Source organism: Cucumis sativus, chromosome 6 (genome assembly GCF_000004075.3).
Source record: "Cucumis sativus cultivar 9930 chromosome 6, Cucumber_9930_V3, whole genome shotgun sequence".
Classification (NCBI taxonomy): domain Eukaryota; kingdom Viridiplantae; phylum Streptophyta; class Magnoliopsida; order Cucurbitales; family Cucurbitaceae; genus Cucumis; species Cucumis sativus.
Genome location: NC_026660.2, coordinates 20,400,562 through 20,413,789, shown reverse-complemented (window position 1 = coordinate 20,413,789; position 13,228 = coordinate 20,400,562). Strand labels below are relative to the sequence as shown.

General features: G+C 29.3%; 1 protein-coding gene and 1 long non-coding RNA gene across 2 annotated transcripts; both read left to right on the top strand.

The window, feature by feature from the left end:
• The first annotated feature begins 1,397 nt into the window (after positions 1–1,397).
• On the top strand, positions 1,398–3,540 carry LOC116404403. Its single transcript, XR_004217245.1, has 2 exons — positions 1,398–1,693; positions 2,316–3,540. It is a non-coding gene; the product is annotated as an uncharacterized LOC116404403 (long non-coding RNA).
• Positions 3,541–7,995: 4,455 nt separating this feature from the next.
• Positions 7,996–11,725, top strand: LOC101223142 (probable protein S-acyltransferase 15). Its single transcript, XM_004149851.3, has 7 exons — positions 7,996–8,339; positions 9,564–9,656; positions 9,791–9,892; positions 9,972–10,043; positions 10,652–10,750; positions 10,848–10,943; positions 11,220–11,725. The coding sequence occupies exons 1-7, from the start codon at positions 8,034–8,036 to the stop codon at positions 11,313–11,315; spliced, it is 864 nt and encodes a 287-aa protein (XP_004149899.2). The 5' UTR covers positions 7,996–8,033; the 3' UTR covers positions 11,316–11,725.
• The last annotated feature ends 1,503 nt before the right edge of the window (positions 11,726–13,228 follow it).

Here is a 13,228-nt window from a genome sequence, read left to right as displayed (position 1 = left end):
TTTTGATCAAGTTAATTATTTTAATCTAATTAATATTATTTATTGAGCAGAAGAAAAAAAGAAGCTTAATTTTGCATGGATCAACAAAACCCAAGTCCACCATACCCTTATTTTATAGAGGAGTTCTAAAAATAACATTTTTCATTAAAAAAAAAAATTCAATCTAGAGGTTATTGTTGGATCCTAACATATAGATATATCAAAAAGTAAAAGCTTAGAAGAACAATGAATTTAAATATTTAAAATTTAGAACATGAAGAGCTCCAACCCTAATAATATCTATAGAAGAAGCTTATCATACTCATTTTTGTTTGTGTACTAGGTTTTCTTTCTCTATAATGTAAACAAACACACTACAAATGTAAAAAGGAGAGAATGCAAACCTATGATATAACTATTTTTAATAATATGATAAACTAGTATCGAGAGTACAACTAAACTCTGGAACAAGCTAGAAAAATGGAAGATATAATACTTATATATATATATATAACTAAAGCCAAATCTATTTCAATACGTACCATCTTATTAGGTAAAAAAATAAAAAACAAAACCCCACTGTATAATATATACATACCAAAAATATCTAACCTATATATAGAAATGTGTAGATACCTTATATTCCCCACCAATTAAATTTATGTTTAGAATAGTGAATCCAAATATATTTTGAATATGGGCAAAATCAAACACAAAATTCCACAAGGGCTTATAATTACTTACATCAAATATAAAATATATATAAAAAATATCATGTCGTAAATGTACACGTGATTATATCCAATTAACCTAAATGAAAGAATCGATAATACCATATAAACTTAAAATATGGCAAAAGCAAAACCACCACTAGAGTTAATAAGTATAAACAACATGTAATCACACAACCTTACAAAAATATAAATATGTTAGGATTATAATCCAAATATTTTCAATCAAGAATGAAAGGATAAAAGACAAAGAAAAACCCTACAAGTAGACTTATATCCAAAAGTGAACAAATAACATGTATCATACATACTAACAAAAATGTTAACTTGGGTATCGTTAACCAAATTGAACTACAGTCGGAGAGTCGAGAAATGAGATATTTTAATTTTTTTTTTTAAATTTATCTTTTTAAAAGGAAAGAAAGTATAGGGGGAAGTGGCCCCAACCTCTGTGGCAATAGGAGCTGGAAAGTAATCTAGGACCTTGGAGTTGTAAGGGAAAGGAACAGCTCATATATTAATTTCCATTTAAGCTCTTTTTCTTTACATCATATGTTAAATATATATATTTCATTTATATATATTATAGAGAGAGATATATTTACATCCACTTTTCTTTTTGAGCCCTCGTGTATATATATCCACCTTAAATCTTCAATCTTTCTTCACATATTCTCAAACCCTTCTTCTCTTTTCTTCAATTTCTCTCTCTCTTTGTTCTTCTTTTTATTATTTTTCCTCTCTCTTTTTTTTTTTTTTTTTTTGGGAAATGAGATTGAATTACAGTCATAATTTGCTTGTGCGGCATCATCAAGATTCACAACAAAATAAGAATAAGAAAAAAAGGAAACCCTAATTTTATTTTTTGAGGATTGATTTGTTTTGAGGATGATTTTGATTGAGAATCTTGATGATGCTGCATTAGCAATAACATCAATGGCTATGTATATCTTGGGGTCTTCAATAATCTCACACATCTAAAGGTTAGTTACGTTCTTTATTTTTCTATTTAGATTGACTGACTTTTTTTCTCAGTGATTGGGGATTATGATTTTTTGACCTTGTAGATCATGTAAATTCCTATGAACTAGTTTAGTTTTGATTTGATTTTTTTGGGGGGGTAATTTATTAGAGGTTTCTTAATTAATTCAAAGCTCTAATTAAATTGTTTATCAATTAATTGTGTTGATTAGAGAAGATTTCAATTTCAAAACCCAAAAGTTTAGAGTTTCTTTTGGCTTTTGAGTTGGGAAATCAAATTAAACAGCCCGAATTTTCAGGGGTTTCATGGATGATGAGTCTATTTTTGAAAAGAAAGGGTTAAACTTTTACCTAATTTAGATAAACTTGAAAGAAAACCTGAAAATCTTTAACTGGGTTTTTCTTTCTTTTCCTTGTTTTTGTCTCTCGTTCGAACGAGATGAGATGGGATTTGATAGAAATTAATTAACAGAGTTGATCTAGTTTAAAGACAAACAAATTGAGGTCTTTTTATCTCTATCTCTATCTCTCTCTCTCTCTCTCTTTCTATCTACTTGTTTTTGTTTATGTGGGTCTAGAGAGAGAGATTGAATGAGTGACATAAATCTTCTCGTACAAATTTAGGGTTTGAATGTTGCAGATCAATTGATTGGAGATTGGCCAATTTGTAAGAGAGATATGATGGACATGAAAATTATAGAGAGAAAAAATAAAAAAAGAAGAAGAAAAGATGAATTCCAGCTGTGTGTTATGAGTCTTCCGTACTGCTGTTTTTTCTGTCCCACATCGGTTGTGATCATTCAGCATTTCTGTCCTCAAAGAACCCTAGATAACTGTAAAATTGCTTTGTAAATAAAAAATAAAAGAAGCTAAAGAAAATTACATCACTAGGCACAAGCCGTGAAGAGAATTGATTATCGATTAGTAGACAATTGATATGAAAGAAGCCTGCAGGTGTGAGTGAGTTTGCCATTAAAAAATACACTAATTAATATTACGCCCTTGTCAAGTTCTAACACAAAAAATTGATAATGCAACCAACAAAAGAAATGTACAACAAAATGCTAGACGAAGGCTCAATGTATCGACAAATGGTAAGTAGTTAATTGGAGTATATATTATCTCAATTCAATTAAGTTGACAACCTCACATAGCAATAATCTTATCGTATTCCAACTTTTCATTCATATCTTTACGTCTGTGTATGTATATATTTGGTTCAATTTTTGTTAACCCTAATTTTACAATTTGAAGTATATGGTGGGATTTGACTTTCAATCATTTTTCAATTTATAGAAATGGTTTCAAATGGAATAAAGTTCGAATTTAGAAACAAACCCATGTTTGGAATTTCAATTTGCAATCTGCTGTTAATTGTCAATTCGAAGATCCATTGTGTTGAATCTTTCTCTATAAAGAACTTTAGGTATTTCTACTTTTTTTTTCTTGTTTGGGTAAAATTAGAAAAGTGAAGAACTTTCCTCTCTCTCTCTCTCTCTTAATATTTTTTTTTTTTATATCAATACTTAGCATATTTTGTATGAAATTCATTTACAAAGTTTTGGGTTTTCATGTAGGTAGCCATAAATTTTATACCAAACTGCATACAATTGATATGTTCTTAAGAGTTAGGAAGTGTTGGAGGTTCAAACTTTTTCATACGAACTTTGTTGTACTTTAGAATTGGAAACTTTATTAGGTAGTGAAATTAATACCCTAATTATGCTAGAAAGTTTCTCAATCAAATATGAAGAAGACTTTTTTTTAGGGTAATTGTAGCTTGGGTAACACTTTCAACAATAGTAGTTAAGTGTATATCAAAGTTTTAAAATGATAGGTTTTACCAATAGACCTTGAAGTTGTATCTAAATATTGCTATATTTTTTACATATTCAGTTATATATGCAAATATTTTAGATATCTGATTACTATATTTTGAATCGTTTTTGTTTTCAGTTTCATACCACATATGCAAATAAGACTTTTGGCTAGATTTTTATCGCGATAGTTTATGGTTTATGCAACTCACTCTGAATTTGTTGATATCATTGGTTCTAAATTTTAATTTACGGATAAAATTGTGAATATGTAAACGACTTCAAAGTTAATTATATACAATAACTTTGTCATTAGGTTAAAATAATGACGTGAAAATTTGTTACTCGCAAAAGTTTTTTATTCGGAAACTTTAAAATTCTTCTCTTAAGAAAAAACTTTAAAACTCAAACTCACAAGAAACGAAAGGAAAGGAAAGAACTAATTTACGATACAAGTATAAAAAAAACGTACATTCGTACACGCACACATGCAAACACAAATCTTTCATAATATTTGAATAAAATTAATAAACCATATTTGAATCTTTTAACTTATATATCTTTTATTATTATTATTATTATTGGTATACTAATTTATTAAAAAGAGGAAAAAATAAACAAAGCTTTTTTGTTTCTATTGGAAGTAAAAAAAGGAGTAAAATTTTGTTGGTTTGATTTTATATCAGTGTGGAAGAAACATGTGAATGAAAGAAAGATGTCAATTTCAAGTCAGTTTGGAAACTGTTTTGTAGAGGACAATAATATATGAACAAAGACAAAAACAAATAATTATAGTAATATTGATTATTATTCTTCATATGCACCATATCCATATATATATATATATACCACCTCCCTATTCTTAATATAGAAATAGAAATATCTTGAATTTGTTATAACACTTTTAATGACAAAATATAAAATCTCGTTCGACTCAAAATTAACTATTAAACGTAAAAGTATATGGATGAAATTGAAAGTAGTATTTAACAAACCGAATCCCTCTACAACTCGAGCATCAAAGATTATTGCGGCGGCATGTATACGTAGTTTGAATCAAACATTAAAGATTCAAATTGTGACTTGACCAAGAAAGTCACAATTTATTATCAAACTAATCAAAATCAACACTATATATTAGCACAGGTATATGTGGTTTTTCTTTTGTAATTAAAGATTCAAATGGTCACAAAGTTAAACTAGAGAGATTGTATATTAAGAAAGATTCTTTTGGAAGAATTATCCTCCGGGAAGAGAAATTTCTGAATTGAATCAAACATTAAATAAAGCAGAATACCTTATAGAACAAAAGAAAGAAATAGAAAAAGGCTGCAAATTTCTTTTAGATCAAAAGTGAATACATATCTGTCTTTCCACCAATCAACCATCAAGAGATTTTAAATTATACAACAAATATAATTATATACTATGGAAACAAAACACATATTTAATCGTTTGAGAATTGTTATAGATAGCAAAACAAAAATCAAACTATTTACAAATTGATTACCAAGAATTGGATGAATTTCGTAAATAAATGGGTGTTTTTTAAAATGTCCCAAATAATTCATATTTCACATAAATCAAAAAAGAAAAAGAAAGAAGAAAGAAAAGAAAGTGTGATGAAAGCAAACCAACAATAACAAGTTAGGATGCAAACAAATTGAAAAATGGACCAATGTAAGGTCACTTATCAAAAACAGCCCATACTATAAGAATTCCTCACTTATTCCAACTTTAAGGTTTTTTCATTCTTAGAAAAAAAAAGCATTTTTTCTTTTTTAAAAAAGTTTATTGTAAAGTCTAAAGGGGAAAGAAACACAAATTGTGAACCCAAGAGAGAAATATAGTCTTTTTCTTTTTCAAATTTATAACAATTTAACTTCTAGTTAGGTTAGATGTTAGTTTCTTTTTTTTTCTAAGAGATAAGCTTAGGTGTGTCTAAATTTGATTATTGCAAACTGTACAATTGTCTAAATCTATACTATTATGGCAACGAGTATATAAATTAAAAACTACATGTGCCATTGGTAAGAAACTAGACGAAGCATGTATAAGAAATTGGAAATTGAACGATTATAAAAGTGAATGTCAAAAGTATTGATCTTTTAGTCAAAGATATGTACTTTAACTATTTAAATTGTGTCTTTGTTAAATGACACATTTCAATCGATTAAATTCTATCACATCATCACAATAGAAACATCAACAGGTCATGAAATTTATATATATATATAAAAAAGTTTGGTCTAATTTTAGCCCATAATAGAAAATTGGGCCAAAAAAGATATTTAATTCAAGCCCATCGAAAAGTGGGGCCCAAACACCTTGAAGCCCACGAAAATTCTCTATAAACAGAGGTCTAGCCCTTTTATTTCTTTTAAAAAAGAAAGAAGAGGGGAGAATAACTTAACAACAAAGAGTTGAACTTTGAAGGTTAAAGTTCGTACCTATCTCGAGATTACCAAATTGACTTATATCTACAACTTCTTGAAAGTTGAAGAATGGGAGAAGTTCTAAGCTTTACTTTACATTTAAGAGAAAACATCAAATAAGTAAATATTGGAGATTATATCCACTACATTATACTGATATTAATACAAAGTTTAAACTCCATGAATTTGAAAACTAGGTGAAAATAGAGTTGTATTTAGAATTCAAAAATAGAATTCTAAATTAAACAATTGCAAATTAATTGTAGTTACCCAATAAATATTAGTTTACAACATAGTTTTATGTTAAAAAGAATAATCATATAATGTATAGGATAAATTGAAACTTTTGTTCTTACGGTTTGGAAGAATTAAAATTAAGGTTTAGGGTTTATAATTATAATTTGCCTCTATCGTTTGATAATAATTTCATAAATAGTTCCTATGGTAGAGACAATTTAAGAGGATTTAATAAACTATAGAGATTATATATGAAGTTATATCAAACTATATGAACTAAATAATAAAATTTAGATTAACTTTATCGAAAGTCGTAATAAAATTTGAAATTTAATATAACATAATAATTCATAATTTAATTTTTCTTAAAAAGAAGTTGAAATGAGTTTATAACCTAATATGTTATATTTATAGATGTTTTTATTTTGCATTTTAAGATTTGAAATTTTAATTTTGAATAGAATGAAACATAATGTTGTTGTTCGAATTTATATGGTTTGAATTACAAAATTCGAAAACAACTTTTAAAAACAAAATTTTGGATCGTCTACCAAACACATATTTTCAAATTTAAAAACATAAAACAAAATCGGAACAAAGTAGGTCATAAATTTCTTTAAAAATCCGATAGGAACAATCTTATATAAACTAAAATATTGTAAAATTTTAAATTACATATACTAAACCTATGTAAAAGTGGCACTAAAATGTTTGTTCACATGAAATTTGAGAAAAAATATAATTTGTGGAATTGAACTTTATCTATTGATTAATGAAGTGAATACAGTCTTTAATATTTACTTATTTGATGTTTTTTTATCTAATACAAGTTAAAACTTAAAATATATTGATTTTCGGTTTCTAGGATATTGTTGTTGCAAGTCAATTTGAGCTTCGATTTTTTGAAATTCATCTTCCAACGTCTCGAGAGCTTGTAGAAATTTGTATTTTCAATTCTTTAGAGTTTTAGTATTTCATAGCTTTAATTCTTCCTCCACCAAAGATCCTAAAATGAATGGAAAGATCTCTACTTAGAGATAATTTCTATGGACTTTATGTGGGCTTGAGCCCATTTGCTAGGCGAGCTTGAAACCTATTATTTTTTTGACTTAATTTTACACTTGAATTGGGTTGAATATAATAAAACTTAATACACAAACTAGCTTGAATTGGTTGAAATTTGTTACTCAAAGGAGCTTTTTAAAAAATATATATATAAAAATATTTAGGAAAAACTACTAAAGGAAGAAATTGGTATTTAAATATTTTGTTTTTATTTTTGACTATTTCCCTAAATATTTTGTTGTTTTTTTCTTTCTATTTTGACGATTTCTCTACATAATAAATAATAAATAGAATGGATGGTTTTTTTAAAGAAAAATTAAAAACACAATTTTAAGAGATTAAAGTATTACACTTTATAACATTTATATTACTATTTTCCACTTTCTATTTCTGTAATTAATTAAAAAAAGAATTTCTATTTCTTGTTTCTTATTTTTAATTAAATTTTTAATGTGAAACTTGTGAAGAGAATTTTAGGCAACAAAATCAAGTCTATTGCATCCTATTTCAAAACATAAAAATATATATTATTTTATATTTTTTTGGTTCTATAATTATAAATAACATTCACTGTTTTTGGAATTTAATCATAAAATTGGTTCACTTTAATTTAAAACAAAATTATCTATGTATAGCCAAGTCGTTGGGCCAGTTCTTCGCTACGAACGTTGGGCTACGGCACGGACCTGTTTTTTTCAAGCTCAAATACGGCCCATTTTGTACGTCGAAAAATACCCCGGTTGACCAAATTGCCCCGGGCACCTAAAATCCTGAATTTCCAAAGCTCCATGTCTTCGTTCTTGCTCTGCTCGAAAACCCAGATGAACATGAAGAAATTCATATCAATTCCCATTTTTTCTGTGTTATCCTTGATGGGTTTTGTGTATTACATTACGGTCTTCATTTTCATCCAGGATTGGACTGGTTTGCTTACCTCTCCCGGTTTGATTAACTCTTTCATTTTCACTTACTTGGCTTCCCTTTGCCTGTTCTCTTTCGCTGTTTGTGTTCTTACCGACCCTGGTTCGGTTCCTTCTTCCTATTTGCCTGATTTTGAAGAAAGTGCTGGCTCCGATCATGATGCCAAGAATTCCGTAAGTTTGCATTTCAATTCTTTTACGAGCTGAATTTATTTTTTTCTATGATTTATAATGTGGATTTCGGGATTTCTATTTGGAAATCATGCCTTTTGTTCTTTTTTGGAGGTGGAATTGATAGGGGTTTATTTGTGAACTTGTTGAATTTGGTTGTTAGAACATTTTTGATTGCTTGTGGGTTTTGAGCCTTGGTTGATATTAGCGTGGTCTCAAATGAGAGGAATAGACTTAATAGAACTATGAATCATTGGAGCTTAATTAGATGAATTGGGGGTCATTTTTGTCAGGGAAGAATTCTTATTACCTTGTTTGTTAGTAGATGTTAAGAATCAAATTCTGCTGGTTTTCTTTGTTATTTTTCATTTGAAGTATATGATTTTTCTATATATTTAAATGGGACCGGACTGGACTGCCACCAAAATCCCAACAAAGGATCTTTGTTCTGATCTAAATTTTATTTGATTAACAATTTACTTTGTCTTATATTGGTTTTCAATAAGATTCAATTAGGTAGGCCTCTATTAATTTAGCTCCTTGATACGTCAGTTGCTGAAAATATACTTGATAGTTGTATGTAATTTCATATTCTATCTAAATATTTTTACAATTAATTTTTCACACTGCTTGATGATATCACAATGCCTGAATCACAATCTTGAGCAAGTCGTTCAGAATTGCAAAGCTAAAGCATGTAAGATAAATTATAATAACTATGGGGCTAAACATTCAAGTGCAGCATCTACTGCTGAATTACTGATTAATAACTGCATGCATGAGAGAATGATCTTATTTGAATGTTTTAATGGAAGCAATGGATCAGTGGTTGATTGAACAGTAATTCAATGGCAGAGAAATCATTTGGAAAAGTTTTACCCTATCCTAATGGAGAAATTTTTAATCCTGATCTACTAGGACGATGGGAAACATGTTGGCTTATCCAAAAAAGTCCATATAGTTTTAAATCTCAAGTGGGCTACTGGTTTATCAGTGACAAATTATCAATAGACCCTTTAATCTAGGCTGATTTTGATACATATCCAATCCCTTTCTTTCTTGATGCTGAAGGTACTATTTCATCGAGTAGATTCAAGCCTATAATCCAGTGGAACTTTTATTAGTTGGAATTCAGCTACAAACTGTCTTTCTCCATGTTGGAAATCAATTCAATTGCATACTCTGTATTTTGTTTTAGTCGTTGACACCAATACAATATATTCACAGGCTTTACAGATGAAGCAGTGTGAAAAGTGTAGCACCTACAAGCCTCCGAGGGCCCATCATTGTCGAGTTTGCAGAAGGTGTGTTTTGAGGATGGTAGGTTCTATTGTACCTGATGCATAACAATTGAACTTTGGCCCTTAACTTCGGATATGGATAAACTGAATGCTTGTAGTTTAAATTGGATGGTAAGTTCTATTTGATTTCATGTGGGTTTAAATTGGATGCAGGATCATCATTGTTTGTGGATAAATAACTGTGTTGGTTATTGGAACTACAAGTCCTTTTTTGTGCTTGTCTCTTATGGGACTTTGGCAAGCTTATATTCTACGGTATGCCTTTTTCATTTTATAACTTTTCATTTGACAATAAATCTGATTTTTGCTTATAGCTTGAGCTTTGGTTATGTAGTTCATAATTGTGAGCTGTGCAATTAGAAAGAACTGGGATTTTGATGGAACGCTTCCTTTAAAGATTTTCTATGTAAGTTGTTTGTTTATATAACCTATATCTGTTCTCATATATTTTAATTTCATAATTTTGCACTCATCCGGTTAAACACTCTGTATTATTGCAAATTAGTCAAGCATGCATCAAGATTTTATTTTATCTTTTGGGTACAACCGATGTGCATTTTAATGCTTCTTCCCTGAATGTTGCTAAGCTAAGCAAGCGAATTGATTAATTGTTTATGCAGCATCCTGTTTCATGAATTTCAAATGCTGTGGAACAATAAAGCAACCAAAATGCTTGTAAAATTCTCGAGTAGGATTTTCATTGGTTGAGCTGTAACTCTCTAAGCTGCTTTTGAACAAAAAAAATTGTCAAAACGTTTTCTAGACATATCAATGTTAGAAATTAGAAGGTTGATAAACTGAGCTGAATCAGGCTAAGCCTAGAGTCACTAGGTTATCGATTTAGTCCTCACCTAATTTACTATTATATTTCACCTAAATGACACATGCTTGAACCCACATATCTTCAACTTTACCGCAAGCTGCTTTGAGAAATTTTGACCGTCATACATCCTAATAAATATGGTCTTTGGTCAAATTTTACCGAGAATTTTTTTCTTGACTTTTATGTTTTAGATTATTTGTGCGGTGATGATGATCTCCTTGAGCTCGACTCTTGGAACTCTCTTGGGCTGGCATGTCTACCTCATCATTCGAAATATGACAACTATAGAGGTATAATATGGATTCCTGCAGTTGGATATTTTGACTTATGACCATGAATTCCTTCCCCCTCTGATCATGGAGTAAGAATCATGTTTCTTCCAACCAGTATTATGAAGGAATACGTGCAGCATGGTTGGCTAGAAAATCTGGACAGAGCTACCAGCATCCATTCGATATCAGTGCTTATAAAAATATGACCTTGGTTGGTGTCTTCTTCTTACCCTTTTTGTCTTCTATATGTGTATGTCTGCACTCACATGCCCCCATGTGTTCTACATTCTGAATGTTGGATTATTTTCAAAGTTTCCTTGTTCATCTTATATAAAAGAGAAAACCTTGTTATAACTCAACATTCAAGTTTTTTTTGTCACATCTTATCTCATAATTATTGAATGTATGATCTGTCCATATGGTACTCATTTGAGTTCTGAATAAAAGCAGAACAAGGTAAACTTATCCAGGGTGTTAATATTCTCAGGTCTTAGGTCCAAACATTCTGAAATGGGCATGGCCTACTTCAGTTGGCCATCTCAAAGATGGACTCAGTTTTCCGACTTTACGCGATACTTCATGAACGAGTTCAACTGAGCTGACCTGGTTTTTGTTTTGGTTAGAAGAATACTTCAATGGCGAGCATAGTGAAGTGGAGATCTAAATTTGTAGATAAATACACTGCAATTTCTCCACTCATCAACCCATTAAAGGAAACAAAGAGAAGAGTCTGGGTTGATTCTGATCAAAGTAATCAAGCTCAGAAACAAGGGATAATGTGTATACTTGCAATTATGTGTTCAAATAGAAATCTTAAATACCATTCCAAGTTTGTGAATTTCAAATGGCTGTAGAAAAGTCTTAGAAGTCTTTAGCTTGTTTTTATTTCTTTTGGTGTCGTATTGAATTCATCTCGGATAGTTTCTTTCCCCCTCCCGTCTCAAATTTTGAATACAATTTAAAATGGTTTCAGTGCCATTTTATTTTCTTATTTGATTTGATTCTTCTACTTTGATTGAACTTTCAAAATATCTATCTATTTTTGTCGTATAAAGTATATATTTTATTATACGTAGTAAAATGAGTACATTGGTACATTCTCCTTTCATTTAGGCCGAATATGTTTATTATATTTTTAAAATTTTAATAAAAAGGATTATTATGAATATTTTTCATAAAAAACCTTGCAAATTTTGAATAGGAAATCAAATGCTACCTTACATAGATTTGGGAAATTGAGTATAGAAAAGCAACCAATAAAACAAATGTTGTAAAAAGAAAATTAACATTAAATTAAAACAAACAAAGATGAAAGATAAGATTTAAAATTTGTGGAAGAGTGCAAATTTTGCACATCTTGTTTGTTTGGATGTGGGAAAGATGAGTAGGAGCTTACTAGGTTTGTTCAATTGATGAAGAAAAACCAATGGCAAAATTTATAATTACTTTTCTTTCCATCGTTCAACTCAACAAAATGTGCATATCAATTATTCCACCTGCTGCTTAATATTTCCATCCAAAATATTTCAATTGATACTTTTATATTTTCACAAATTCGACATACATTGATTAATACTTTATGTAGTTTGATATGAGTAAGATATAAATAATAAAAAGTTTTTTTTTTTTAAATTTTTAAGAAACATTTATCAACATCAACACTTTTATTGACATTTTCATCGACATTGACATTTTAAACTTGAATTCCTTTTCTCGTATTGACATATCATAAATAATTTTTTAAAATATTTGGTTTGATTATATGACTTTTCACGCTTTTGATTCTATTAGAATTATAAATGAAAGTTTGGTTTGTGAAGCTGTAAAATATGAAATTATTGTCAAAATTTTGAGATAATAAGGAAGGAAAGAGACAAAATAGAACCCATGCTTTTGTTTGGCAATTGGCATGAAAAATAAAAAGGAAATAAAAGAGAAAACTAAAACATAAAAGATCAAAGATTGAGGTGTCCCAATCCTTGTTGGAATGATAAGAGAGATCCAAAACAAATGTGTGTTATCACATCTCATATATTTCATATTTCCATAGCAACTTAGGTAACAACCAAATCTTATCACAACTTCATTCCAACACATCATTATAACCACATACATCCCATTATGTCTTTCCTAGTCCTAGATTACTTAACTATACCAATCTCAGTCTTTTGATCTCGACCTGCATTATTTTTTTACATTACAAGTCGATCGAGAGAAAGAATATGTATAATATGTAGTGTTATAGGTGATTTTTGAGCTAAATGGTAGAAATTAGAATCAACACAGTTAACGAAGAAGAGGAAGCTATGAGATTATGAAAACAATAGTTATAAGTAGACAAACAAATGTGCCAAGAGAAAGAAATGATCAACTTAAAATAAATTATTAATTTGACTTTAATTTGAGTCAAAGTACTCCAATTGACCTCGACCAAGGATGAGGTCGAGGCCAACCTTCTTTGTTTGGTGAATAGAGTGTGTATTGCGTCCTATTCGG